Genomic DNA, 26,938 nt, shown 5'->3' with positions numbered 1-26,938 from the left:
TCTCTACAAAGGGAGACAGACTCGGGCGAAAACATCAAAAAAGGTCACATTCGTCAACGCAGGACCACAAGGCGTGTAACGAGCAGGGTTTCGACACCGAGTCACTGGCATGCACGTGAGTGTGGCAACACCTTCCGGTGGGTGACATTATCGACAGCAGGTGACTGCGCGGCGTGCCCTGCTGTGTACGGCACCGCGGAGTCACGCTTTGTTCACTCCGCATGCCACCCACGCCCGTGTGCCCGGGAGACAGCGTCAGTAGCGCGCACGGATATATAACATGCGCGTATGCAGCTACCTATCGATATGAGTCAGGGCCAAGGCTGCAGGCGCGCGAGTTCTGCCGCTGGTGAACGTACATTCATCTGCTCTCGTTTTGTCCGGAGTACCATCCTTGAAACCTAGAAAGTGCTTAAGCGAGCACTACTCGAAAAGAAAGAAAATGGCAACTAGTGAAGTACACTCAGCACGCCCCGTCGGCCATTTGCCATCGAGTGTAACGTTAGGTTTGCTGGTCATCTGCGCGGCACTGCAAGTACTTCTCTTGGATGGAGTGTCCGCTGCTCAGGTGAGTCGAAACGTATATATTTTGCTTAATAAGTGATGATCGAACTCGGTAGTTTTCTTTTTTCAGCTGAGAATTAGTGTGTCTGGCTTTCTAAGCACAATGTTAGTGCCGTCTGATTCCATATTACAATTTGCTTGTGATTATTGGATGCGTAGGTGATGTAGCAGGTCGGTGTGTTTGTTTCATAGAATAATGGCTTCTGAATCGGACTCTGTTTATAAAGTAGCTTTGCACTCTGAAATTACGCAGAGATCTAGGCTAGTGGAGAGTATCACAGACGCATATGACACGGCCTGTGTGTCACGTGCCTGCGATTTACCCCACCCGTCCAGGTATTTTCGTAACTTAGCGCACGACTTTAAGTTACGTTGAAGCAACAAGCGCGCCGACAAACTTTTCCCTGTACATGCCTGTTAATATACAAACAGAGCGTTCGCCTCAACTTTCTTTCTTTTTCGCTCAGGAACCAGAACTCCCCGACGAGCACGCACGAGTGGCCATCAGGCCAGAAATTCTGTCACTGCGCACCGGAGAGCGCAGGTTGTACGTGCCGCTTCGCCGTAAGCGGGCTGCCATCGAGTCCTTCGCCGGACCTGCGGTGTCGTCGGCCAACTGCACCTTCGAAGGCGCAGTCTACGAACAGGGTGTCAGCGGTACGGGCAGGGCGGTGGTTATTGCGTGTCCCGGCGACAAGGAAGTGCACGCCATGATTATCACGGCTCAGGGCGAGGCGATTTCTGTGGCGCCCAACCGAAACCACAGGGGTGGTGTTGCCGACGGAAACGAAGACGAAGGAAGACACGTAGTGGGCCGCGTACCTTCAACGTCCAAGTTGCTGACCTCTTGGAGCAAGCTGTCCACCAGAAGACGCAGGTAAGTCACCATTTGATCACGAGGTTTCCCTCTTGGATCTGTTCTATCCACGTCGTGACGTACCACATTGCCGGTTCGTTTGAGCCTAGTTACGTCTTGTGTCTATACGTTCATGTCCATCGCTCTTATGTGCTGTTCACCTTAAGAACAATTGTCGCACTGGGTGCTCATTTTGCGAGTGTTTTGCGAGAGAGAGCGCTCCGCAGTTACCGCCCTGCTGACTTAAGCACGGGGCTTCAAGCGGATTGCCATTATATAAACTTACTGACGTTCTTGCATGAGCTGTCGTTGCACTCGTTCGTACATTTCACCCATTCGTATAACTCTCCTTGTGACTGCTCTACTTCTATGCAAGGAGCTTCCACCGTTTCGAAGTTTTTTGTAGTATTATAACTATAAAATTGCATCTTGTCATTTGGATGTCGTACTTACCAGCCCCAAGATCGCTCTCCCAATCGATGAATTTCGTTGCGGTCTTGCCTCTGGAGATCGTCGTAGAAGTGTTGCTTTAGGTTCTCTAATGCTTATACTGGCAAATTAAAGGGCGGGGGGGGGGTAAGTGTGGTGGGGATAATTCGTCATTTCTTTAGGAATTTTGATGAAGCTACTCAGGCTCGTTCAGATTTTTCTGCTGACATTAAGAGGAAGCTTTAGCTCGAGTGCTCCTATCTAAATACATGTAAAAGCAGAATTCGTTTTTCTCGGCAACCACTGCACCAAATTTGACGAGGTTTGTTGCATTTAAAAGACAAACTTAAAATCTAGCGACTGTTGGTTTCGAATTTTTGAGTTAAGTCGTCAATTTCTTATTAAAAATTGGCAAAAATCGAAAATTTTCAGAAAACGAAACTATCAAGTTTACAACTCTGTAACTCAACGACTAAACATGATAATACAATTCTGTGAATTGCATCTAATAATACATCTAAAGTGGACAAAATTGATATGTTACACATGAATATAAAAAAATTTAATCATAGGGAAATACAACTTTTGCAAAACCCTTGTAACCAACGTAACAAATTCACGTAAGATGTAACATGACATATTGAATTTGTCCGCTTTGAATGATCTAATGGATGCCGTTTACAGAACCGCGATATCAGTTCTTGATGCAGAGCTATGAATTTGTAAACTTTGTGCTTCTATTTTTTTCAAATGGTCAAATATTTGAAAATCGATTTAGGAAAATTCAAGCCCTAAATCGAAATTCCGCTTCCAACAGTCACTAGAATTTAACTTTCTCTTTCAAATGCAACAAATTTCATCAATATCGGTGCAGGGGTTATCTCATAAAAACGTTTTTGCGTTTTACATGTATTTGAATAGGCCGCGTCGGAGTTGGGCCCGAGCTAAAGCTTCCTCTTAAGCATCCAATTATATTTTAAATATGTGTTTCTGAGATGAATAATAATTACCCGCGATTGTTTACTCAATCAGTAACAATAATATACATATTTGTGATAAAGTTGTCATAAACACGTGGTGGATACAAGACTTTACAAGGAAGGCAAAGCAGCAAGCAGATTTAAACTCCGTGCTTGATTTCCCTTTACGCTTCCTCCAGTGCAGGGTGGCAAGCCAGAATCTCTTCCGGTTGACCTCGCTACCTTTCCCATCCCATGTATCTTTCTCTCTCTCAAACACGGATAATTTTTCGTGATTTTACAGCACAATGAAGGTTAGCGTCTGCACATTGAGTAAGGAGCAGCAAAGTTTAAAGCACACTTGGTTGTGGTTGTTGTTGTGTTTGATGATGATGATGATGTTGACCGGTACTTCATCTGCAGAGCTACTGCGTCCAATCGTCGTGCCATCGAGCTGGCGGTGTTCGTGGATGCCGCTCTCAGGAACAGAAGTCCCAACGAGAACGAGCTGCACAAGCGGCTAATAGCCATGCTCGAACAGGTGGGCGTTCACCAACCAAGCGACCCGGCCAAATGAGGCCCTTAGTAGCGTTACGTTTCTATTTGGGAGTTTAACTATATCGAAACACCTCTCTGAAAAACGTTTCTCATTACCTTTTCGTTGCAGATCCAGCTTATTCTGGAGTACAGGTCACTGGGAATACCGATCGGGCTGGATATCGTCCACCTTGAAGTCCTCGACTCGAAGGTGAGGTCCTGCGGGAATTACCGCGGAAATGCATGAACGAGAAGAAAGGGATTAACCGAGGGGCCCGATTTTTATTAACGATATTATGAGAGGCCAACAAACAAAGACGCCAAGGACAACATCGCGGAAATTACTTGTACTTACTGACTGAAATTAAAGAAATGATAAATTAATGACAATTAATGTGGATGTAAGAACAACTTGCCGCAGGTGGGGAACGATCCCACGTCTTCGCATTACGTGTGCGATGCTCTAACCAATTGAGCTACCGCGGCGCCGTTTCCCCATCCAACTTCTCGGGCATTTATGTTTGACTACTACAACAAACCTTGGGAGTGTTAGCCAGCGCCACCACTCACAAGCCTTGGCGGCGGATGTGGAACAACCTTTCTGCCGCAGGCGTCACGAGTATGGGGTCTTTTTGGGTGAAGGTCAACGAAGGCAACTGGCCACGACATGAATGTCATGCGGAAGCCGCATGGCATTTGTGTCGTGGCAGGTAACCTAGGTAACCTTTCGGCGAGAGAGAAGAAAGGGCAGGGACGTCGACCAGACGCAAGTATGGTTTTCTACCCTATATATAGGGACATCGGTAAAGCGATGAAACTAAAAAAAAAGCGTGCAAGGAGAGGGACAGTGAAAACGCTAGCGAGTGGTTCTTATGGAACTGCACATTAAGATTCAGGAAGTGCATCAACTACTGCGTTGCTTTCTGGGCTATAGAGACTCATACGTGGCCTTAGGGTAACTTCAGTTGAATATACCGTGCAGCCTGCTGGTTATTCGACGAGTGATTTAATTGTTATTAATTCGACTACAATTATCACTAAACTGCGGGAATCATTACATAAGTCTAGGCTTCCAGGTCATGCTTCTGGATCTTTCTATACAGTGCTCTCCGGTGCGGATACGAAATAACTTAGTAACAAACGTCAAGCTTCTTCCAACAATTTTTATAATTTCGTGTATCCATGTGACGTCATAGATGTCACGATGTTATCACTGTCTTTAATCCACTTCGTGTACGAAAAGTATCAGAAAATTACCGAACCATGCAGGCGCTATGCACTTGCATGTGCCCGCAGTGGTCAAAGCAAGCATCCAGATTGCGCTATGCAGTTAATGCAAATGCGTACTCTGTCATCGCAGTCTGGTCCCAGCACGGCCGGCGGTGAGATCGACAACTACTTAGACAACTTCTGCACGTGGCAGTGCAGACGAAACAAGGAAGCGGCCAGCCAAGGACGTGGAAAGTGGGACCACGCGATACTGATGTCCGGACTCGACTTACACAGTGTGCGTATTGCTTGAATGTGGGCACTATTTGCTCTAGCGTACAGCGTAAAAGTCGGATCGCGTTCTTTAAGGAACATCGATGTAGTAAATTGTCTATTATAGCGAAGTAATCTTACAGCCGGTAGCTAGCCCCGGAATGGGAATGTATGAAAACACAATGACGCTGTCGGGCCTGGAATTGCTGATTGTGTGCGCACTCTCCAGACTTGGCTTCCACTTTGTATAATGTAATGTGAAAAATGTTAAAACTTCACTTCACCTGTGAAACTTAATTCTCTGGCCAACTCCAGAAAAATGAATTAGCAGACATAACAGTGTATACAGGTAGCGATTAGTCAGGGGCTTATGCGACGGTGCTCAAGTCTGGCTATGACCGCGTAATGATGTTGTCATTGACTACGCCTCACGTTATCTGTCTGTGAACTTTCTTTGAACTACCTATAGGCTGAAGAAAGTCGCAGTTTCGCCCGAAAGGCGAAGCATTGATTGCGATAGCAAAATATTAGACAGCAATACGCGGTAAGGTTAGTAGTTTTATGAGCTGTATAATCTACCGTAAACATTCGCTTACTAAGTTAACAAGCATGGTGTCACGCGTACACAGGCAAACTCGAACGCATATCACTCTATGGCCATGGACACTTGCTGTCAGAACGCTGGCAAACTCGAACACATCTCACTCGATGACCGCGGACACTTGCTGTCAGAACGCTGGCAAACTCGAACACATCTCACTCGATGACCGCGGACACTTGCTGTCAGAACGCTGGCAAACTCGAACACATCTCACTCGATGACCGCGGACACTCGCTGTCAGAACGCTGGCAAACTAGAGCACATCTCACTCGGTGACCGCGGACACTCGGTGTAAGAACGCTGGCAAACTCGAACACATCTCACTCGATGACCACGGACACTCGCTGTCAGAACGGTGGCAAACTCGAACACATCTCACTCGATGACCGCGGACACTCGCTGTCAGAGCGCTGGCATGATGAAGAGCGGCAGCAGCGACGAGTGAATTTTCTTTCCTGCTGCATCTCGCTTTAACGCGAACTAGGCGAGCGAGAACGCAGCGCACGCAAAGCCATCTACTATCTCAGGTTGCCTAGCCTTCGAACCCACCACAAATTACTTGCAGGATAGGACGCGCGCGGCCGCGCTCACTCGCAGCGTGCGCAGTCGCGGCCGGAGTAGAAGCGGAGACGCATGCTAACCTGCCCAATTAATTTCCACATCCCTCCTAGCGCGTGCATGTCTCCCCGCTTGCCCCTCTTGCGCGCGCGAAAAGTCGGCGCTCACACTCCCCGCTTTCCTCCCTTGTTTGCGCGATAAGATGCCGCCGCACCCAGCCACTGTAAAACCCCTTAAACTTCGTAAAGTAGTGCCACGCTCTGAAGAATGCCGCCTCCTCCTCGCGCGCTCTGGCCGAGGCCGCCGCCGCGTCGCTATTGGCCTAATAGCATCACGTGGGCCCACGCGCCTTGCTTCAGCGCCATTTTTGCTCGAGAAGCGTCTACGGAGTGGTGAGGAGCGCATGTTGGGGCCGTTGCTACGCTCGAGCAATGTAGGTGGCGCCACGGTCGAGGATTGAGCGTGAAAGAGAGGAGAAACGAGGAGGAGTGAAGGCGGAGGAGAAGAGTGGCACTACTTTACGAGGTTTGAGGGGCTTTAAGCCACTGTCCTTCTCCGCTCACCCTCGTATGTTTTCCATCACACCTCCAGCATACGGCGCGCTGCTGCTGTCTTATTGCACTTGGTTTTTGTGGAACCTCACGGCGACGCCGACGCCAAACGCGGACGGCGGCAATTCGGCAGGGCGCTATCGCAATAAAAAAAAATCAAGAACCCAGTGCCCTCTTTGCAGACGTGCAGCTTATCCGCGCATCGCACGCGTGCGTGCAGGGCAAGAGCAACAACGTGATAGGCCTGGCGTTTGTGGGAGGCATGTGCCAGTGCCGCTTCAGCTGCAGCATCATCCAGGCGGAGAACTTCCAGGCGGCCCTGGAGGCGGCGCACGAGATGGGACACAATCTGGGCATGGATCATGACGGAACCGGAAACAAATGTAACCCGAGCCGCTTCATCATGTCACCCAGCGTAGGCGCAGGAAGGACCAGCTGGTCCGCCTGCTCGAGACAATACCTCGACGACTTTCTCAAGTGAGTGCTGTCGCGTCTTTGGTCATAAAGAAACGGCTGAGTGCAACGGGATTTGTGGGATAGTTATTGCACAGTCCATATTCGAATGACCTGGGAAGCTGGCTAGGGTGTCTCCCTTCAGATTGGTCCTTCTGTGTGACAAATACAGATCTCCTACCAACAAAAGATATTTGAGGTGTATATATATATATATATATATATATATATATATATATATAGGCTTTTTAACTGCTTTTTTGAACACAGTCTGTAGAGAATAGCTGACAAAAAGCGTAAGACCACAGGTATAAATCCTGTGTGCAGACATATCCTATAAGCTTTATTAGTGTTCTCAATCTATAGACGGCCTGCCTCGGTTCCTCAAGGGCTATACCGTTCATCTGCTGAGAACGCGGTCGTGGGTTCGATTCCTGGTCACGGCGGACGCACAGTGATGGAGGGCAAATGTAAAAATAAATAAATAAATAAATAAATAAATAAATAAATAAGGAAAATGAACGATTCACACGAACGTTCATGCTATTTACTGCTTTAGAATAAATTTAAGCTTTAAGTCCAACAAAATGTATTTCATACCCATGTCGCTGGTTTACGAACATATCCTCTCATAACTGAAGAACGAATTAAAACTACTTGAAAAGGCAGTTAAGCAGAACAGGTACTAGGACTAGCTCGCCACTGAACACGATATGTTGCGCTTGCGGTTAGTGGGCTCTGGGTGCATCTGGCAAGATGCCTAATTGTAAGGTATTTTACGCCCATATCTAATTATTCATTCGATTCCCCTTTCGGCCATCCATCGCGATTAGATTTTTGTACGTACGCGCGCGCCTATGTGGCACGTGACCATAGCTGTGCAGCGCTGGCGCAGAGAGTTGAGATCCTTGAACATATAGCTCGCGCTTTAAGCTTCCTGTCCTTTATTTATTGTCTATAAGTTTCTTTCCCGTGCAGCGAAATATAATTGTGCACCGCTGAAATACCGTGACCCCAACGAATGTTTACAGTGGGGCATTGCGTTATATGCCTCACGCGCGTGTATGCGAAAGTGAAGGGACGATCGAAAGAATCGCCAGTAACATAATAGTGTTATCGTTAGAAGTATTAGTAGTAGTAGTAGTAGTAGTAGTAGTAGTAGTAGTAGTAGTAGTAGTAGTAGTAGTAGTAGTAGTAGTAGCAGCAGCATCAGCAGCCGTAGTAGCAGTTGCAGTAGCGGAGGAAGAGGTGCAGAAGTAGGAGTAGTGGTACCACCAGTAGTAGTACTGGTAGTAGCAGTACTAGTAGTTATAAGATGAGGAGGCGGAGCAGTCTAGTAGCAGTAGCATCAGCAGTCGTAGTAGCAGTAGTAGTGGCCGTAGTTAGTAGTAATAATAGTACTGGTAGTAGCGGCAGCAGCATCAATTTTAGTAGTCGTAGTGGTAGTTTGTTCAACTTCATTTTGTTTTTACAGTATGGTCACTCAAGTACGTTGCACTTTTAGCCAAAGGCTAACATAGGGAATGGAGAAACGGTATGGTATTACGGCCCATGGCGGCTCATGTGTGACTTCCTGTTGCAGGAGCCGAGCGTCGTCGTGCCTGGCGTCGAAGACCAGTCACCCAGTTGAGAAGCTGAGCGAAGACCCGCTCCCTGGCCAGTTGTTTCCGGCGGACGACCAGTGCCAGCTGGCGCTGGGAGCGAAGTACAGAGCGTACACTTCGTCCAGGAGCCCCTTCAATGTAAGTGCAGCGTACACTGAAGGGCCCGGTCTTCGTCCTCCTCTGCTTTTAGGTTCACAACTCGGCCAACAGCTCACTTTGCAGTACAAGTATAATTAGGCAGCCGGAGGTCGCACAGGTGGAGAATAGCGTCGCTGAGTTTAGCAGTATTCCGCGGTAACGTGCCGCTTTAGAAGTATATATATAGGGGCGGAAAAGTGTCATTCACGCGCTAATTGGACCTTAGCGTACTCCTTCCATCCTGAAAAAAAAAAAAAGGTTGTGAGACTGACTGCGCATGCGCACAATCTGAACTCGACGCCTTTTCGTTCGCCAGGGCCGGAAACGTACTCTAACTGTGTGTCTGTTTGTTTCCAAAAGCTGCGTGTTCTTAAAGGCCATTAAATAGAAAAAATTACTTTAGACTGTGTCAATAAGTTACCTTTCGTAAACGAAGAAAAAAGAAACATTTTATCGTGAGAGGAGACATGAAAAGCTGAAAAGGCGCAAAATAAGAAAGACATCCGGCGACGTTGGCGAAGTTTCTGCACCAGCCAGGCCGCGACGCAATGAATTTTGACGGCGTAATAATTTTTTTTCTCTATAAGTAGAGTAAAAATGTCGCACTTTCGCCCGAAATGCGAAGCACCGATTGCGATGGCAAATTAGTGGATAGCTGTGCTAAGTAAGGATAGTAGTTGTAGCGGCCTTATGAACATTCGCTTACTAAATAAATTAGCAATGATGATAAAAACGAGGACGTAGGAACAAACAGACACACAGAGACAGATCTGTTTTTGTGTCTGCTTCTTTCTACGTCCTTGTTCAGTCGCCCTCACACATTCTATCATACATTCAAACCAGCTAGCCCGCCAACGTGTTTTAACTAAATTGACAAGCACGGTGTCACGCGCGCAAAGCTAAACTGAACACATCTCGCTCGATGAGCGCAGAAACTCGCTGTCAAATTGCGGGTGTGAGGAATCGCGGCAGCAGCAAGCGAATTGACTTTTGAGCATCTCTCGCTTCAACGCGAACAAAACGTCGAAAGCACAGCGCATACGAAGCCACCGGCACTACGCGCGCTCAGCAAACACCGCAGATCGCTTCTAAGATGGGGCCCGCGCGGGCGCGCACTTTGGCCACGTCGCAGATCGCTTTACGTAATAATGCTTCCTCGTATATTCAAATTACAATGCGACGCTATCATTTCCGTAGGTTTTGTCTAAGTCGTGCCTTACGATTTTTCTGATGCGTTTTACTTCGAGAAATTCAATTAGTTCACTAACTTCTGTGCCCTACACGAAGCGCTTGCATGGTTCGGAATTCGTGGTTCGGAGTGATTTTTCGCTCTTGAGACAATCGGCGCTGGACGTTGGACGCCGACGCTGGATTTCGCTGTGTCACGGGGCCTTTGAAGCTATCGCGCTAAAGACGTCCTTATTGCTGATATGCGTCTTCATCGAAGGCATGCGAGGGGATGGGGTAAATATCTCGCCACTCTCGCGTACTCTTAGCAGGGGGTCTAAGTTACCGGCTTCCCAAATGTAAGAGAGGAGCGTGTGATACGAGGTTTCGTTCAGCCGTGTCTGTAGGCCGTCTTCGTCTTTCTTTCTTTCTTTCTTTCTTTCTTTCTTTCTTTCTTTCTTTCTTTCTTTCTTTCTTTCTTTCTTTCTTCTCTTTCTTTCTTTCTTTCTTTCTTTCTTTCTTTCTTTCTTTCTTTCTTTCTTTCTTTCTTTCTTTCTTTCTTTCTTTCTTAATACTGTTAACCCTCGCTTGAGGGTTGTTACAGGGAGGGAAAATAGTACAACACAAGCAAATTTGACATTTCATAGCATCAGGTCTTGCAGGCTGTCATCGGCTTGTGCGTCATGATGGCGTCTAACAATGGTTCTCCCTAACTCTGTGACACTGGTTACTTTCTCCCTCTCTCTCTGTCTGTAGGACGTGTGCCAGGAACTGTGGTGCCAGGAAGGACCGTGGGCTAGTTCGGCGCACCCCGCTCTGGATGGCACATCGTGTGCCACTGGAAAGGTATATTCACGGCCCGTGTATTCACTGAGTTGCTCAAGTAAAATAAATAATAAAAATAGATACGAATCGTTACCAACGAGCCCAATTAGCTGCGGTAGCCTAGTGGCTATGGCGTGTTGCGGTGCTGAGCCTGGAGGTCGTGGTTTCTGATCGCGGCCACATAAAAAAAGCTTTTGGAGCCGGAATGCACACACAAAAAAAGAAAACCCGTGATCGCTTGCTCAAATTTGGGTGCACGTCATACACTTCTATTTTGTCAACATCGATCCGAAGTCGCCAGCTGCGGCGGGCCTCAAAATCGGATCGTTATTTCTGACGCACAATGCCCCAGAATTTCAAAGTACATTTTAACCAACTAGCCCAAACATCGGTCGTGCTACGTATTCTAATGTTAACCACGCAAAGATAAAGTTGCGGTGAACACGAACATGAATGCTAACGCATGCACGTCTGCTACACTCGGCCGCTAAATCGACCGCCGCGTGATGGTAGAGGGATAACGAAGAGGGGTATAGAGAGATATTTACGAAAGGGTGCGGCAGCTTGTTTGTACCGTATGTGTAACAGAATGTTAAACTGGGCTAGTTGCTTTACTTGCATCTTGTGAACGTTTTAGTGCACAGAGACGTGTACGAGGAGAGAAGACAGATCGAGGGGCTTGTGTTGTCTTATGTCAAGTGGACCACTTGTTTTTGACGTTAACAAGTACCCCGAAAGGCGTGCTCACCTATTTGTAATTGGAAGAAAGCAGGAAAGCAAGCGGGAGGAAAATGGGAGTGGAGGAGGAGTTGAAAGAGTGCAAGCACAAATAGTAGCACCCCAGCCCATGCCCCGTCACTCCGTTCCCGTCGCACCCACGGAAGAGCAGCTGGAAGAAAGTCGAGCACAGTCTACAGACCTTTTCACGAGACCAAGTGATGTCCAAATGATTTTACATTTGTAGCTTTCACCGACTCCTCTACAACCTTCCGTTGTAGGGAGTAAAGCGGTGGCTTTAAGTTAGATCCGTCGCGAGCCGAAAAAGAAATAAAACCACAGTCTCGCCATAATGGCGAAGCAATGAATGCGACAGCAACATGTTAGAATATTACGGTAAGTGTAAGCCTCGTAGCCGCAGTGGCAGTTTGAATTGAACTAAACGTTAAGCTAAGTAAAAACGACCTGTAGTGCTAGGAGTCCTGTGTTTGATTCCTGCCATCGTACAATTTTATTTATATTTATTAATTAAAGCCAGCGCGTTTGTTAGCGAGTTTACCACTAGTTTACCATATCGGGTATGTTTCAAACCTCTTCCCTGGGCCCATCCCAAAGGTAGCGCAAAGCCGCGCCAGTAAAATTACATCATCTGGAGGTTTGAGCTCTGTTATCGTTTTGCACGTTTAATATTTAAGTCTATGAACATTGGAGATGAGACATACGCTGTCAATGTTTTGTTTTATGACATTTTTTTGTGGGCTGCCATTCACAAATTTTGAGGAATAACATTGTCAAGAACGTAAAACCTGTTACGAACAGCTTTAGTGATGGAAGGGCGTCGAAATGTAACTCGCATATAGCGCATGACTTATAACATGGCATAGCATGTAGCATATCTATACCTAAATATAGACGGGACCTGACGGCGACGGCGACGACGGCAAAGATCCACTTGGCGTGTCCATATAATTGCTGTCACAATAAAAATAGCTAAGAACAATGACTCTCCCCCTCTCCCCGAAGATTCGTTCCCGAGTCAACTGCGTGCCAGACGAGGAAACTGCTGCAATGTAGCGCCGGTAAATAAGTGAGCGAGCGAACGAAGGGAGGAACGAACGAACGAGCGAAACATTTGGAGTGCGTGCGACATATGTAAAGTTCTAGCATTGTGCCACGCATTGTTCTTTGCGAATGCGAATCGTCATCGCTCGAATTCCTGATCAATCACATGCCTTACTCGTTCTTTCTGTCGAGCGCAGTACTGCCGTGAGGGCTCGTGCGTGGTCGCAGGTCAAGATGGCGGCAGCGCGGCTACGTCGAAAACGGCCACACGAACCACTACCACTACCAAGACCACCCCGAGGCCGAGGCGACGCAACCCTGGCCTCTTCTCCGACATCGCGAACATTTGGGACCGCTGGTTCCGTCGAGGGATTTCTAGGTGGTTCTGAGCGGAAGCGTTACGCTTGCGGCTTATCACGCCACGCGCTAGTGTGCGTATCTGTTGACAGTTTTCGCGCCATTTGAGGCGCGAATAGCAAGTTGTGTATCACGGAAGCCTATTGCTACGAGGCAGCTTTGTAGTGTGGCATATGGATAGCGGAATTGCGTGCGTATATGGATAGCGAATCAACAACGGCATTCTCTATATGTCGATTTCGAAAGTATCACGTTCAGTTGACGTCGATGGAATCCACGCAACGCATAGCATTCCCCGTCCTTCGGCACAGCGCCAGGCGCCACGTCGCGCAAAGGTTCAAAAGAACCGTTAATTACAGCATCTGTAGCGGTAGTGCAGGTGGCTAACACGTAAGCCGATTCTTCACATGTGCGCTGTCGTCCCCATTGTATCCAGCGGTGCGAGCACCTGCGTGGAAGACGACTACCATCTTCCTCTCCCGCCGGAGCCCTCTCCCACAGCCGTCACTCTGGGAGAGGACGGCGAGAAAGCAGGAGAGTATGTCTTTCCCGGGCGCTCCACCACAGCATCTAAACCTATCGAACGTCACAGAGCTCTCGCGCGACCGCATGTGCGTCTCAAAGAACTCGGCCGTACGACATTACGCGCCCTTTGTATGGGCGGTGAAATTTCAACCACGAAAACGGGCCAACGGGGCAACGAAACCTATCTGCTTTAAAACATAGCACATGTGTGCTGGACGCCCGGCGCGCTTATACGCGTTTTCACCTCATTGTTCGACAGGCTAGTAAGCACATTCTTCATTAAGGAGCACTGAGAAAAGCACGTTTCCTTTTACTTATTTTGCATGCAAACGGAGGGCAACCACGCGGCTTCACATACTTGACGAGAGGTGATGCTACCCAATTGTGCACCGCCATGCTCTCGATGTTTCGAGCGACGTACAATTCTGAACAGATAAATTTGTGCGTTAAAGGGGAAAAAAAACGTGACATATGTTGGAGGTGCGCGTGTAGACTTCCTGCGCGCACTGCAATGAAATTAGCTTTAAGAAAACTCAATCAAAAGCATGCCGTTAACATCTACAGCGCATAACAAAAGGAGGTGGCAGTGTGCCACCACTTCTAGCTAGTTTGGGACACAAAATAACGGCCCGCCGAATCTGGCGGCAAGTAGTGGCTAAATTTGCGCAGTTGTCGCCACCCTGCAGTGCTTGCAGGTTCTATGCCGCGGTCCGTTATCGCTTGCGTTACCGCCTCCCCTTCCCCTCCTCGCGGCCCGCCGCGGTAGCTCAGCGGCTACGCCGTTACGTTGCTCAGCTCGAGGTCGTTGGTTCGATCCTGTCGCGGAGGCTGCATTCCGATGGGGGCGGAATGCAAGAACGCTCGTGTACCGTGCAGTGGGTGCACGTTAAAGCACCACGATTGGGCAAAATTAGTAAAAAAAAAAGAAAAAAATATCTAACAATAGTCTTACATGCCTGGCTTTGTGCGGCCAAGCACAAGGTGGCGGGATCAAATCCAGGTCGCGGCGACCGCATTCCGATGGAAGCAAAATGCAAAAAAAAAAGAAGAAGAAAACGTGTACCGTGCATTGAGTGTTCGTTAAAGAACCCCAGGTAGTCAAAATCAATCCGGAGTCCCCCGCTACGGCGTGCCTCACAATCGTGTCGTGGTTTTGGCACGCAAAAGTCCAGAATTGAATTCATTAATTCATATGCCCGGCTATACGTTTCAGAGGCACAGCCCAGCTGCCCATGCTGCGCACGCCTTCTAGGTAGCGTACATAATCTATCAAAACTATGCAGGTCACCTAGCGCCTCCGGGGGTGTTCAGGACCGTGCGCCATGTGACACTGGCCGACCCCTTGTGGTGGGGATTGTGGTGGCGATGCTCTCCTGGTGATGCGAAACGTATGAGTGCCATATGCAGATAACGAAATAGAACTCTACTGCTAGAGTATACGCATGCCTTCCATGTATACGCACGTATACGCATGCCTACATGTCTTCCGATCATGGAGGCCTCTTGGGCTTTTTCCGCAGCGTTGTGACAATTATGCAATAAAGCATGTGCACGAGTGAAGTATGTAACCCTGAAATATTTTTAAAGGTTTCTTATAAAACATCCAAAATCAAGAAAGGGGTTGGCAGAACGTCTCTGGAAAGACCATACCGCTGTCTTCCAGCTACCCCATGTATTGCACCCCAGACTCCTTGTCGCCATCTGAACTCCTTCAAAACTACCCGATGCATTGCTGCTACGCTACTCATGTAATTCTTTCAACTGATGTATTTTTGTGTCTTTTTTGTTACTCGCGCACTGACCGCCTGACCGGCTCTTCTAAAGCCACAAAAACATGCCGCCAACGACATCCCTGTATGCTCCCTAACCTCTTGCTTCCCCAACACCCTCCCATGCCCTTCTTTTTCTTTTCTTGCTCTTTTTGCCTTTTATTTCTGTTCTTTTCTCCGCGCCATCCCACTCTCCCGCTCTTGTCCCCTCGTCTTAGGAACCAGGCTTACAGACGTCAGGTGACAGCGCTCATTCTCTTTGAGACCTCTCCCTTTACAAGAAGCCGCCACCGACAACAACCGCACGTGACGTCACTGCACTAACCCTTTGAAACTAACATGCCGAGGATGACGGGGCCGCCTTTGACGAAGATAGGTCCTCCTATCGAAACGTTGGCCAGCCTTTCTGAGGCACTTTATCCCCGTTTATAACCCTTATAAGACATGTCATTTGGCTATAAGCAGCAACCCGTTATCTGTGTTGGCGTATGTACACCCGTGAGCAAATATATACGGACCAGGGATTGCACGATAAAACTAATTTTCTCCCGTGTTGCCGAATGCAACTTGAAACTAAAGACTGAAGTCCAAACTTGGCATTATGAGTTTTCTAGTGCACTTGTCAGTTTGCGTTTATGCGTGTTAATTACGAAGAAATTCTGTATGTTTTCGGTGACCCTGTGGTCAGCATACTTTTGCTCACGGGTGTACCTTCAAGTTCATCTATTCGTGCGTAGGCTCCTTAAACACATTGCGCATTAGTACGAAACAAATTTAATACAGTATATGCGCACATGCCTTCGAACACTATATTGATGCCTATCGGCGCGGACGCTCGGAACGGGCACGCTAACGTGATTGGTTGGTCTTTCCTCAGTGAAAGGGTGCAAAACACACTCTGGGGCATCGCCGATGAAACGGGCGGTAAAAGCGTTCGAACGAGGAAAATAAATTTGATTTGATTATTACATGATCAGAAGTTGCCACGCGCTCCGTAAGTGCGTTGGAGACAACGTTCATCTTTCGGACGTCATTCATGTGGTCTTTCAGCCGTCTTTCAACATTTCCGCTCTTGCCGAAATAAACATAGCCACAGTCTGCGCAGGGAGTTTTATAAACAACGACTGGAAACTTGTCTTTCTCGAGCCGGTCTCTCGCTTGCACCAGCTCCAGGCGGGAACAGGCGCCACGTGTACGTCAAATGTCCGCAGAACCCGTGCTAACGCCTCTTTGACCCCTTGGCACATAGGGGACGGCTGCGTGGGCTCGGGGCCGCATCGTGCGCGACAAAGCGCCATTTGCTTGTGCGCCGTTCTACGGAATGAGTAAAACTAATAGGGTAAACGCAACCGGAAAGCTCGCGGTGCATCCTGAACAGCTCAGAGGCACGGTCATTTTCGCTGGGGCAAATCCTATGCGTTCTTTGTATCAGGGAAGGAGCAACTGAGCGTTTGTGGCAGGCCTGGTGAATAGACTCGTAACGAGCGACTGGTGTGCGACTCCTTCCTGAAGGCACCAAAAGAAAGGCGGCCGTTTTTTGCCTTCTACCAGCACATCTAGAAAAGGAAGACGACCATAGACTTTCGTTTCAATTGTAAACTGAATGGATGTCTCTGTGCTGTTTAGATCCGCCGGGAATGCATCTAAAGATGCCTTCTTGATGATGCAAAAAAAGACATCAATACAGTGCAGACAAATCCTTTGCAGGGGAGGAGGGGGTGAGGATCGGTCGAAGGAAGTCAAAGCCCGTTTCTCCACTGACTCGATGGCAAGGTTCGCCGACGTAACTGAAGTTGAAGCACACATCGCGGTTCCGTGCGCTTGTTTGTAGACCACATCCCGAAACACAAAAGTGTGTGTTCTCTAGGGAGAACTTCAGTCGCGTGAGAAGATCGAGCGCCTCTATTGCAGATCTGTCGCTTAATTTATCGTCGGAGAGTAAGGGTGAGTCGGCGACTAGTCGAGTAGTCGGGAGTCATCGTCCGGAGAGTAATCAGGTGAGTGGTCAGTATATTGGAGCAGCGCGACAGTCGGTGCAACGCGCCATCGGATTGTACCCGGAACGCTCGCTGCCTGCAACTTACTCTGGTGCGCGATATAGCGCCAAGGAACCGGAAAACGTTGGCGCAGGACGGGATGCAAGTGGTTCCCGTTCGACAAGGCGACGGGACAACTGCGGCAGCGACAACTGCAACGAGACCCGGGACAATGCGCAGAGGCAGTACTCGAGGTGAGTTCCCTTTAGTCAAACTCTCGTTCCCCCCCCCCCCCCCTCCATTTTTCTTAGAACGAAGTTGTTAGCGACACTTCCACTACCATGGTCTTGCGGCGGCGGCATGCTGCTCCTGTCGGGTGGTGCTGGAGGCCTATAGTCGGGCAATTCTGCAGTTGCCTTTTGCCGATGCGCCATCATGATGATGGATTGCCAAACAAACAAGCAAACAAACAAACATGACAGAACAGTCAAAAATCTGTGTCGGGGATTTTTCGCTTTGAAGACGTAATTATCATTGATTATATAAAAAAGTTGGACGGTGATTCAACCCTCAGCTGAAGTCGATAAAAGACAGCCTTCCTGAGAAAGTTAAGGATGTGATAGGAGCGGAGTCACTGCACCCGGCACTCTACCGCCTCACCCCTCGCGTGATGAGAGTAGGAGCGTCGGACTCTTGATTTTTTCAACATTTTGACTGTGCGAACTTCGGGATCGGCTTACACTTTTAAACTGTGCTAGTTTTGACATCGACTGGAATTTCGACGTATGATGTTTTGTTATGTTATGGCGTATGACGTATTGTCTTAAATAATTTACGTCTGCATGGATGAATCCAATCGCTTGTCGTTAGCAGCAACCTGGAGGAGTGTCTCGTACGTTTTGTGGTTTTACTAATTAATTTGTAATTAATTATTGACGAACTTTCTAATTAGTATAATTACGGCTGACGTGTCAACACTTGACTTTAGGGCTACTACGAATGGGATCAGTTTTAATTGTTTAAGAAAAGGGTGATAAAGAAAGCCCTCCAAATATAACAATACACCACGTGTCAAGCGGGACACGTGAAAAGAACCGCGCAAAATGTAGCTTGTCGCAAACAATTAAAATTGATGTTTTTGAAGTCGCTCTGACACATAATATCGATATGTCTGCTCTACACATAGTACTTAAATAGTTGATTATTAACTACGAATGAAATAATCAGGAAGAACACGAACTAAACATAAGAATACGTACGTACATAAACCTAGGAATTAGACTAAGCGTACAGTAAACTGTGGTGTCACACTCATGATCAGGCATTGTCCGTTCATCATGACGCATTATACAACGCAGTGTTACACCGTACGCAGGGGAGATATTTGTACCTAATAATGCACGTGATCTGAACTGTCTCGAAAGTGCTGTAGTTTCACCTACATCTTTATGGCTTAGCGAAATAAGCACCACTATTACTCGTTCGAAGTGCCTGAAGGCGCTTTCTGCCATATATTGAGTGTCCTCCTTAATTTACCGATTGTCGACGGTGCCTTACATGCAGCGACGTGAACGCACCAAACGGCGGTAGCCTTCGGCAGCCACGGCAGCCACGGCAGCTCTCTGGTCGAGAACGGGCAGTCGGTCGCCCTGAATTGCGGTGACGTTCTCGACCGCTTCGCAGCCGCCGAACAATTCCGGTTCGCCCAGTGCATCGGAGGGATGGATGGATGCTTGATGGATGCTATAAGCGTCCCCTTTGGAACGGGGTGGTGAGTTCTGCCACCAAGCTCTTGTTACTGTATTGCCTAATGTCTTACCTATGTTAGAAAAAAAGAAGAAGAAAAAAACACGAAGAATTCCCATCACGAAACTTTCTGAACCTATCTTGGGAACTTTGTTTTTGTACGCTTGCGTTGTTAATCCTTTCCTTACTTCCACCAACCTTTCAATCGCCTCTTACTAATCTCTATTGCGGACATGTTTACTTTCCCCCTGCTCTCGCTGAAGCCAGTGGCTTAAGGAGGCCAGACGTGCCTAATTCGACCCCTCGACAGATATCTTCACATACTAATAAACTATGCACAATCGTTTCCCTAGCTTTACCGCAGCAAGCACATGCTTCTTCTTGTATCTCGCTTTATATGTGCGTTTTCTAAGGCATCCTGATCTCGCTTCGAAAAGTAAAGAGCTTCCCTTTGAGTTATCATAAATTGTTTCTTTTCCGATTTCGTTTCTTTTTTCTTTTAAGAAGTTGCTCATAGCATGTTTACATTGTCACCGCCCATGAGAATGTCTTAGCCTCTCTGACTTTCCCCTTCCACACGTTCTTTGTTGCCATGTTGTTCAACATACGTGGTCGTGTACTTGCTGGTAACCTTTCTAGTTTTTTTCCTCCACTGTGAATCAATGTTTTTCCTGTACAGATACACGAACACTCTCCCAGCCCACTTACTTTCTTCTATATTCCTCAGTCGTTCTTCATACTCAATTTTACTGCGAGCTTCCCTCACTTCAAAACTAGTCCAGCCCATATCACCCTTCACAGCTTCATTTGCAGTCTTCCCATGAACGCCCAATGCGAGGCATCCCGATGACCTTAGGTTGCCGTCGAGTCCCGATTGTACCCCTGATTTCAAGCAAACAACCGCATTTCCAAATGTAAGTCCTGGAACCATCACACCTTTCCACATACCCTGGAGCATCTCGTACCTATTGTATCCCCATAGCGCTTTGTGCGTCATTATGGCTGCCACTCCTCTTCCCCTTCACTGTTATTTTTTCCTATGTTTCCATATATCTATTGCCTTCGTTTATCCATATACCAAGGTATTTACATTCTTTTGCCCGAGGTATTTCCAGGCCCTGTATTGAAACTGTCTGTTCACTGTTTTCATTGAGTACCATAGCACCTGATTTTTGAACGCTAAATTTCAGATCGAAATTCTCGCCTTCCTTTCCACAGATATTAGCCAGACGTTGCATATCACTTTGCTTGCATTTAGAAAAACCAGCAACCCCCCCCCCCCCCCCCCCGCAAGAAAAAAGGACACGAGGGTTTCCTATACACGCAGGAAACATACGCGCAGACAGGAAAGAGGCTGGCCTCTTTCCTGTCTGCGTGTATCTTTTCTGCGTGCGTCCTTTTATGGCTGGTTTTTCTGAATGCAATGCACTAACTAGCCTAACAGCGTGTGTATTACTTTGCTTGTCAGCTAGCAACACAATGTTTCGTCCGCATAAAACAAACCTGGAAGCTGCTGCTCTAATACTGTACCTGCCTGTTTGTATGAGAGATTAAACATGATATTACTCCCCTCTATTGCCCTTTCCATCCTTACCATGTACATCATAAACAGCAGTGGGGATAAAGGGCACTTTCTCAACTTTTTCAACTTTCTCCTCGCTCCTCATCTCTCACTATTCAACGCAAAGTGTATTTTCTTGGTAAATCTCTCTCAAAAGCTGTATACGATCGTCGCCTAAGCCTCCCCTTCCAGAATATTCCACAGAACGGTGTGGTCTACGTTGTCATACGCTCCTATAATGTCTAAAAAGCCACATATAGCGGTCTCCTTTGACTCTGAATATTTCAATACGCTTGGTAAGGACAAATAAGTTATCATCCAGGTTATCATTCTACCGATTCTGAAACCATTCTGAAACCATTCTGAAGTTCTCCCAATATGCCGTTATACTGTGGCCATGCTTGCAGCTTTAATTTAATCGCCTGCATTGCTAATCTGTACAATACCGATATAGGGATCAACGGTCTGTATGCGTGAAATCTGTTTTTTCCCCCTTTACCTTTGTGAATTAAATTCATTCGACTTTATCGTCAACTATCTGGTATTCGTCTATCTTATGAGGTTTTTTTTTGTGCTGCTTTCAACAGAACTTCCTTACTTTTTGGTCCTAGTTCATTAGTCAGCCTAACGGGAATCTCGTCTAGCCCTGTGGCTGTGCACCTAGGAATTTTTTATTCGGCTTTTTTCTAGTTGGGATTTGTCAGGGCCAGTTCCTTTTTCATTTGGTTCTATTTCGTGCTCTTGTTTCCCCCTCAAATAAAACCTAGTCGTTGCCTTGAAAAGGTTCGGCTGTTGTTCTTCGAATGTAATGCAATGCCGCTCCCCCTTCCACTTTGTTTCCATACTAGTCTAGGATATGATGTTGTCTTGTTCCATACTTCCTGCCTAATGAGTTTATGTGTTTCCAAAATATTCTACACCGTGCTGCTTCCGGGCCACCACCTGGCAGTGCTCCCGTACGCGCCCTCCTTCCTCTCGTTCGACGAGAACGCCACGCGGTTCGTGAACCAAGGAGGCCTCGGCAACCACGCCTCTTCGGTGCTGAGCCAACTGTTCGTACACAGGTAAACCAGACAATTGAGATAAGAAAAAATTGAGCATGGTGGCACTTTCTATTCTGTGCCAGTACTCGAAGCTTTTTTACTTTAATTTTCTTTTCTGTTTATGCCGTCACATAGCTCGTAAACGGCTTGCTCCCGGGAGTCAGCTCTAAGGGCACCTAAACGGGCCTGAACAATTGAAACCTGAAAACCTCCGCGTGCGAGAACATCCCCAGTTTTAGTACCACACGTGCCCTTCATTTTCACCGGCAAACTTACCTATAAGCAAATGAGGTACCACCGTATCTTTTCGCGCAAAAATCATAATCGTCATACTCTTCAAGTTTACTGCAGGAACGTTGGCTTCCCCCAAAAGTCTCCTGTTGCCCATGTCGTTCACGAACCTATGGTACTTCAGCGGCCATCATCATTGCGAGCCGCTATATACTGGATATTTCAATCAATCAATCAATCAATCAATCAATCAATCAATCAATCAATCAATCAATCAATCAATCAATCAATCAATCAATCAATCAATCAATCAATCAATCAATCAATCAACTTTATTTCCTTTGGATAGGAGGAGCACGGGGCTAAAAGCTTGAGCAGCTTGACGAGGTCACGAACCCGTTACAGTTGGCAAAACAGCCAACTACGAATAACATAAGTAACATTTAAAAATTGCTGCTTTTAAATAAAAGCACGGGTCAAGCGAAGACATGCCGTCAGCCTTGGCGATTAGGCGGTGACAAGCGGCTCGTGGTAATGAGTCATTAATTAGCACAAATATCCTAATTAACCTTCGAACCTTTAATTTCAGTGGGCTAATCATAATAGGGAAATTGAAGCGAGCGCTTTGTACAAGGAAAATAAACTTTTCATTCTGAAAAATATGTCTAATAGAGAGGCAATTTGAAGCTCTGAGAGCGTGCGAAACAGAAACGCCGAGACGGAACAGCGCGCGCAGCCACCCTCCTCTGGGCGACGTCACTGCTTACGTCAGGGAGTGGCGGGCAGCCAACGCGCTGTGCCTCCGGCAAAGACGTCGCTGCACACTCTCGATGACTAATAATCTGAGCCAGACGTGTGTAGGCAGGTTCTCCAGACTTAAGACACCCACAGCACATCCTCCGCCCTAAGAACCATAACCAATATCTATTTTTGAACGTTTTCATTTAATTACCTGACTGACATTTGTGTCGTCCATCAGGTAATTGAGAAATCTACGGAATGCAACCAGCGTTTTTATATGGCTTTCATAGATAAAGAAAAGACATTTGGTTCATAAGGGATACCAAAAGTCATAGAAGCATTGCACAATCAAGGAGCACTGGAAGCATACGTAAATCGAAACCTCGAATGCGAAACCGATAACACTTGTCTAAATTATCTCCTTAAATTAAAACTCTTCCTTAATCCACCTTGCTCTAATTTTTACCAACCTTAATTCACATTAATCAACCTTATTTCACTTTAATCCGTCTTAATCCACTTTAATTCACCTTAATCCGTCTCAATCCACCTTAATCCAGTTTTGGGTGTGGGCCACGGCGTCATGCCGAGGCCGTGGCTGTTCACCGTGGGATTTCGCAGTGCGAGCTGCAGCAGGTCCAGCGCTGGGAGTGTGACGTCTTCACGTGAATCACATGAATTATTAGCCATCCGATGTCAACACCGGACGCCTGATTTTTCGCTTCGTGGGGCACACCGGCTTTCGCCTTAAAAAGTAATTTGTTAGATTTTAATGGTACAAAGAATTGGTTTATGCACTTCAAGCTGATGAGTTATTGTTGCTTTTCGTCATTTTGCAAGAGAGAGAGAGAGAAAAAAAAACATTTATTTGGACCACCGAGGTCGTTGATCTTGAGGTCGAGTGGGTGGTGTCCTCATTGCAGGACTGCACTGGCCATGGCTGCTCGACGTACTTGCTGGACGAGAGCTTCTTCTCCCGCCAGGGTATCGCCGGTCATCTGTAACTCCCACCGCTCAAATCACATGCTAGGCGTCTTTAAGTGTTGAGGTTTGCCCCGCACCCCTATAAGATGTGAAAGCGTGTAGGGCGTGTGTCACCGCACCAGGGACAGATGCCGCGATAACCAGTGCGCTATACATGGCGGGGGGGGGGGGGTAGTATTCTGCAAGAGTCCACCTAGTGGACTGTCCATTTCGGACGCTGCTGATTGGGTGTAGCTGCGCGAGAGAGGAGGAAACGAGCGGCCCTAGCCAATCAGCAGAAGCCGAAATGGACAGTCCACAAGGCTGACTCTTACAGAATACTCCCACCCCCCTATAAATACTTCGTAGTTGTTCTTATTTGCTGAAAAAGAAAACGTACCAGAGGATCCGGGCCATTATCAGATTGATGTGGTCAGCACCGCTGGGCGGTGTGCTCACCACATTCGTTAGACTGCAGAGGCACATTGAGGACTTTTTCGATGACTGTTTTTAGTGTCGGCCCTTCAGCTTTCCGCATCATCACCGACACTTGCGTAGCTGTTTTTTGCTTACAGAATCATCCCTTGCTTCTTCGGTAGCTATCAGAGTCGCCTCCACGTTTACCGATCAGGGCCTCTCGCTCGGCCCAGTACCAGGCGTCGGTAAGACCGCGGAAGTTCGATTCAACCGAATTAGCGTTTAGTTTTAAGCTCATTTGTTTCGCTTTCGGACTCTCGGAAACTCGCTAAATGTACAGCGTTCATTATATCCGATAGTTTGCCTTAACTTAGCTCGTCTTAATACCGGTTTAATGCTAAAAAATGGTAGGGGTTGGAAAATGGGTGAAGAGGAGGGGAAGATGGTGGGCGTAGAGAACGCTGAGTAGATTAAAAAAATAAATAAAGAAAAGAAAGCGACGTTGCGCATGGCGCGGCCGCGCTCCAAATTTTGATGATGTCGTGCCTCATCTAGGTGCCATTGCTGCTTTCTTGCTTGTACTAGCTGCTTACTCACATTTAAGATTATTCATAATTGTAAATTGTGAGGAAATCGTAACACCTGCACACCAGTTTGCGTGATAATTATTCTTCAACCCTTTCCCCACCTCCCTTCCTCCTTGTATTGTGCAAATGGGAGAACGGCCTTTAGAAGTACGCCGAAATAATTATTTTTTAAATAACGCAACAAAATACTTCAGTTCGTTAACCAGTCACTCAAGAGAACCACAGACGTGCGGTGTTTTTCTGTTGCAAACGAATGAATCCAATGAAAGGCCTCAATTCATTAAAAAAACACTCAAGAGGAGCACTGAATTTGCGAACTTCTTGTGCAGCGAATGAATGAATGAATGAATGAATGAATGAATGAATGAATGAATGAATGAATGAATGAATGAAGTCCCTCAGTTTATTATCGAGACGCTCTAAAGAAGCTCCCTCGTGTTTTCTTAGTTAGGATACGTATGTTTGCAGCTCATTCAGACGGTGGTCGGCGACCACTTCACGAGGGCCGCGGAGCAGCAGTGGCCGCCGAGGCCCAGACCCCCGTCGAGGGCTCAAGCCGAGGCCCTGTACCAAGACGCGACGGCTGAGGAACGCCGGGAACTATGCGGATAGCGCTCAAGGAGAAGACAGAAGGTAGACTGCATACAAGGCGCAAACCGTCCCACTGACACGGGACGACACTGCCTTGATAATAAAGGAACAAATAAAGTGGGAACACTCAGTCAAATTGTGCTGGTAAAATGTTCTTCCATCACGCTGATGTCAGTTATTTGGGGTTCAAAGTTGGTTGTTACAGCGGAGGAACTGAAGACCAATTTCTTTTTTTTTCTAGTGTTGGAAACGTCACGAATTTCACTATTTCCCCATCCTCGGGCCTTTTATTTATACATTTAAGTATCAGTTATTTCTCGCGTAAATTTTGCAAAGTTGTCGGTAGAAGTCTCTAAGCAGCGTTAGGAGGCAATCTAATCGAACTTTCAATCGACAAACAGTCCCAAGCCGGCGCCCAAACCCATGAGGTAACCATGAGCTTCTCCAGGATCTCCGAGGAGGCATCGCCACCAGTATTTATTCTTGAGTCTTTCCTTGCTTAGGAGCCTTTACTCAGATTAAAACTGAACTTTACGGTGGTCCGCAAAATAACGATAATGCAGGAATGCTCACCTTACGACGTGCCAGCACTCGCGCACACTTGGAGACAAAAGGGGAAAAGAGAAGAACAAGAGCGAGTCACTATACTGTAGTGCAGTGTGAACAACACTTGTCTAGAGTGGTCGAGTGGCCCTTTTTTTTGCAAGATTCTACTTATGTTTGTGCTACAGCATATTGACCAAGCGTGTGGTCTGACCATGCGCGGTCTCATTCAACGTCGGCCTGTGCTTTCTTTCTTTCTTTCTTTCTTTCTTTCTTTCTTTCTTTCTTTCTTTCTTTCTTTCTTTCTTTCTTTCTTTCTTTCTTTCTTTCTTTCTTTCTTTCTTTCTTTCTTTCTTTCTTTCTTTCTTTCTTTCTTTTAACGAAGATGGCTAAATATACCAATTGATCACTCTAGAGAAGTGTGATTCACAGCATAGTACATCAAAATCGTCACTAAGGCTTCTCAACGCAAGTACTTACTAACAAAGAAGTCTCACGGGAACGGAAGCCGTCGTTTCAAGGCAAGACTGAAACAAGGTAAGTAGTATCACCCAGAAATAACGACGGACATCAGAGCAAGCACGACGCAGACTGCAACCTCCGTAGAGCAGTAAGTCAAATTAGGCCGGCCTGCACGATCGTCCAGAACCTACCAAACCACGGGGAAAGGTAAGAAAAAAAAAACACTACCGCTTCTTTATACGGCAAACATCAATTACTTTTTATGGCTGTGCCCTGATACTTGTAATATCATGCACCAGATGCTCAAGGAGGCGAGGCCGAATGTTCCGACGCTACTCGCGAAACGACCGAAATCTCGCTAAAAATTGTGGTTTTTGTAACTTCGTCGCTAAATCAAACGCGAGAGAGTGAGAGAGAGATAAAAGGAAGACAGGGTTGTTAACCAGTCAAGAGTCCTGTTGGCTACACTGCACTGGGGCAAGGGAATAGGGGAATCAAACGCAAAATTATCGATATAAGCCTGTTGCTGAGCTTACGTACCACTTCAGGTCGTGGACGATTGGTTTCGACGAACATTGAAAAATACTGTCAGATAAAATGAAGACGAGGTCGCTGGATCGATTCCAGCACTTGGGTTTTTCATTGTTACTTTTTAAAAAAGTAATTGCGCTCATATTTAATTTATGGCTACACAGGGCAATAGCTGTTCCATCAGTTCCGGATCAATGATTGTCTAAAGAAGCTCCAAAGTTATGCAACGCTTCGCCATTTGACAGGAAGGCTCGAATGTTAACAAAAGTAACGCTCACGATTGTCCTTGCCTTGAACGCACTGTAGTAGCGTCGAATAAATGTTGTAACTAATAGTGCCTGCAAGCAGACACATGGGTACGCCAAGCGGGGGTTCAGATTATCGCTTAAGAC

The 26,938-nt window shown here is 47.0% G+C and overlaps 1 protein-coding gene and 1 non-coding gene across 3 annotated transcripts; one reads left to right on the top strand and one right to left on the bottom strand.

Moving 5' to 3' along the window:
• Positions 1 to 40: 40 nt before the first annotated feature.
• Positions 41 to 25,108, top strand: LOC135901929 (A disintegrin and metalloproteinase with thrombospondin motifs 18-like). Of its 2 annotated transcripts, none has more exons than XM_070524756.1 (14): positions 41 to 568; positions 1,032 to 1,441; positions 3,232 to 3,349; positions 3,476 to 3,556; positions 4,706 to 4,852; positions 6,758 to 7,014; positions 8,573 to 8,732; positions 10,656 to 10,745; positions 12,701 to 12,882; positions 17,285 to 17,384; positions 18,694 to 18,901; positions 19,678 to 19,790; positions 21,387 to 21,501; positions 24,888 to 25,108. In XM_070524756.1, exons 1-11 carry the CDS (start codon positions 443 to 445, stop codon positions 18,718 to 18,720), a joined length of 1,698 nt encoding a protein of 565 aa, XP_070380857.1. In that variant the 5' UTR covers positions 41 to 442; the 3' UTR covers positions 18,721 to 18,901; positions 19,678 to 19,790; positions 21,387 to 21,501; positions 24,888 to 25,108. The 2 variants fall into 2 exon arrangements, with proteins under 2 accessions (XP_070380857.1, XP_065287841.1); XM_065431769.2 differs by having other exon boundaries at positions 43 to 568; positions 14,669 to 17,384.
• TRNAT-CGU (transfer RNA threonine (anticodon CGU)) lies at positions 3,759 to 3,831 on the bottom strand. The gene has a single exon. It is a non-coding gene; the product is annotated as a tRNA-Thr (tRNA).
• Positions 25,109 to 26,938: the final 1,830 nt, after the last annotated feature.

This window comes from Dermacentor albipictus, chromosome 9 (assembly GCF_038994185.2).
Source record: "Dermacentor albipictus isolate Rhodes 1998 colony chromosome 9, USDA_Dalb.pri_finalv2, whole genome shotgun sequence".
NCBI lineage: Eukaryota > Metazoa > Arthropoda > Arachnida > Ixodida > Ixodidae > Dermacentor > Dermacentor albipictus.
This window is presented reverse-complemented; position numbering and strand designations above follow the sequence as displayed.

What these genes read in the sequence shown, in the direction of transcription:
- LOC135901929 (XM_070524756.1), top strand. Translation starts at nt 443, where the DNA reads ATGGCAACTAGTGAAGTACACTCAGCACGCCCCGTCGGCCATTTGCCA. An exon ending in CCGGACTCGACTTACACAGT is followed by an intron (nt 4,853 to 6,757) that starts GTGCGTATTGCT and finishes GCGTGCGTGCAG; the next exon opens with GGCAAGAGCAACAACGTGAT. An exon ending in CGTCCAGGAGCCCCTTCAAT is followed by an intron (nt 8,733 to 10,655) that starts GTAAGTGCAGCG and finishes CTCTGTCTGTAG; the next exon opens with GACGTGTGCCAGGAACTGTG.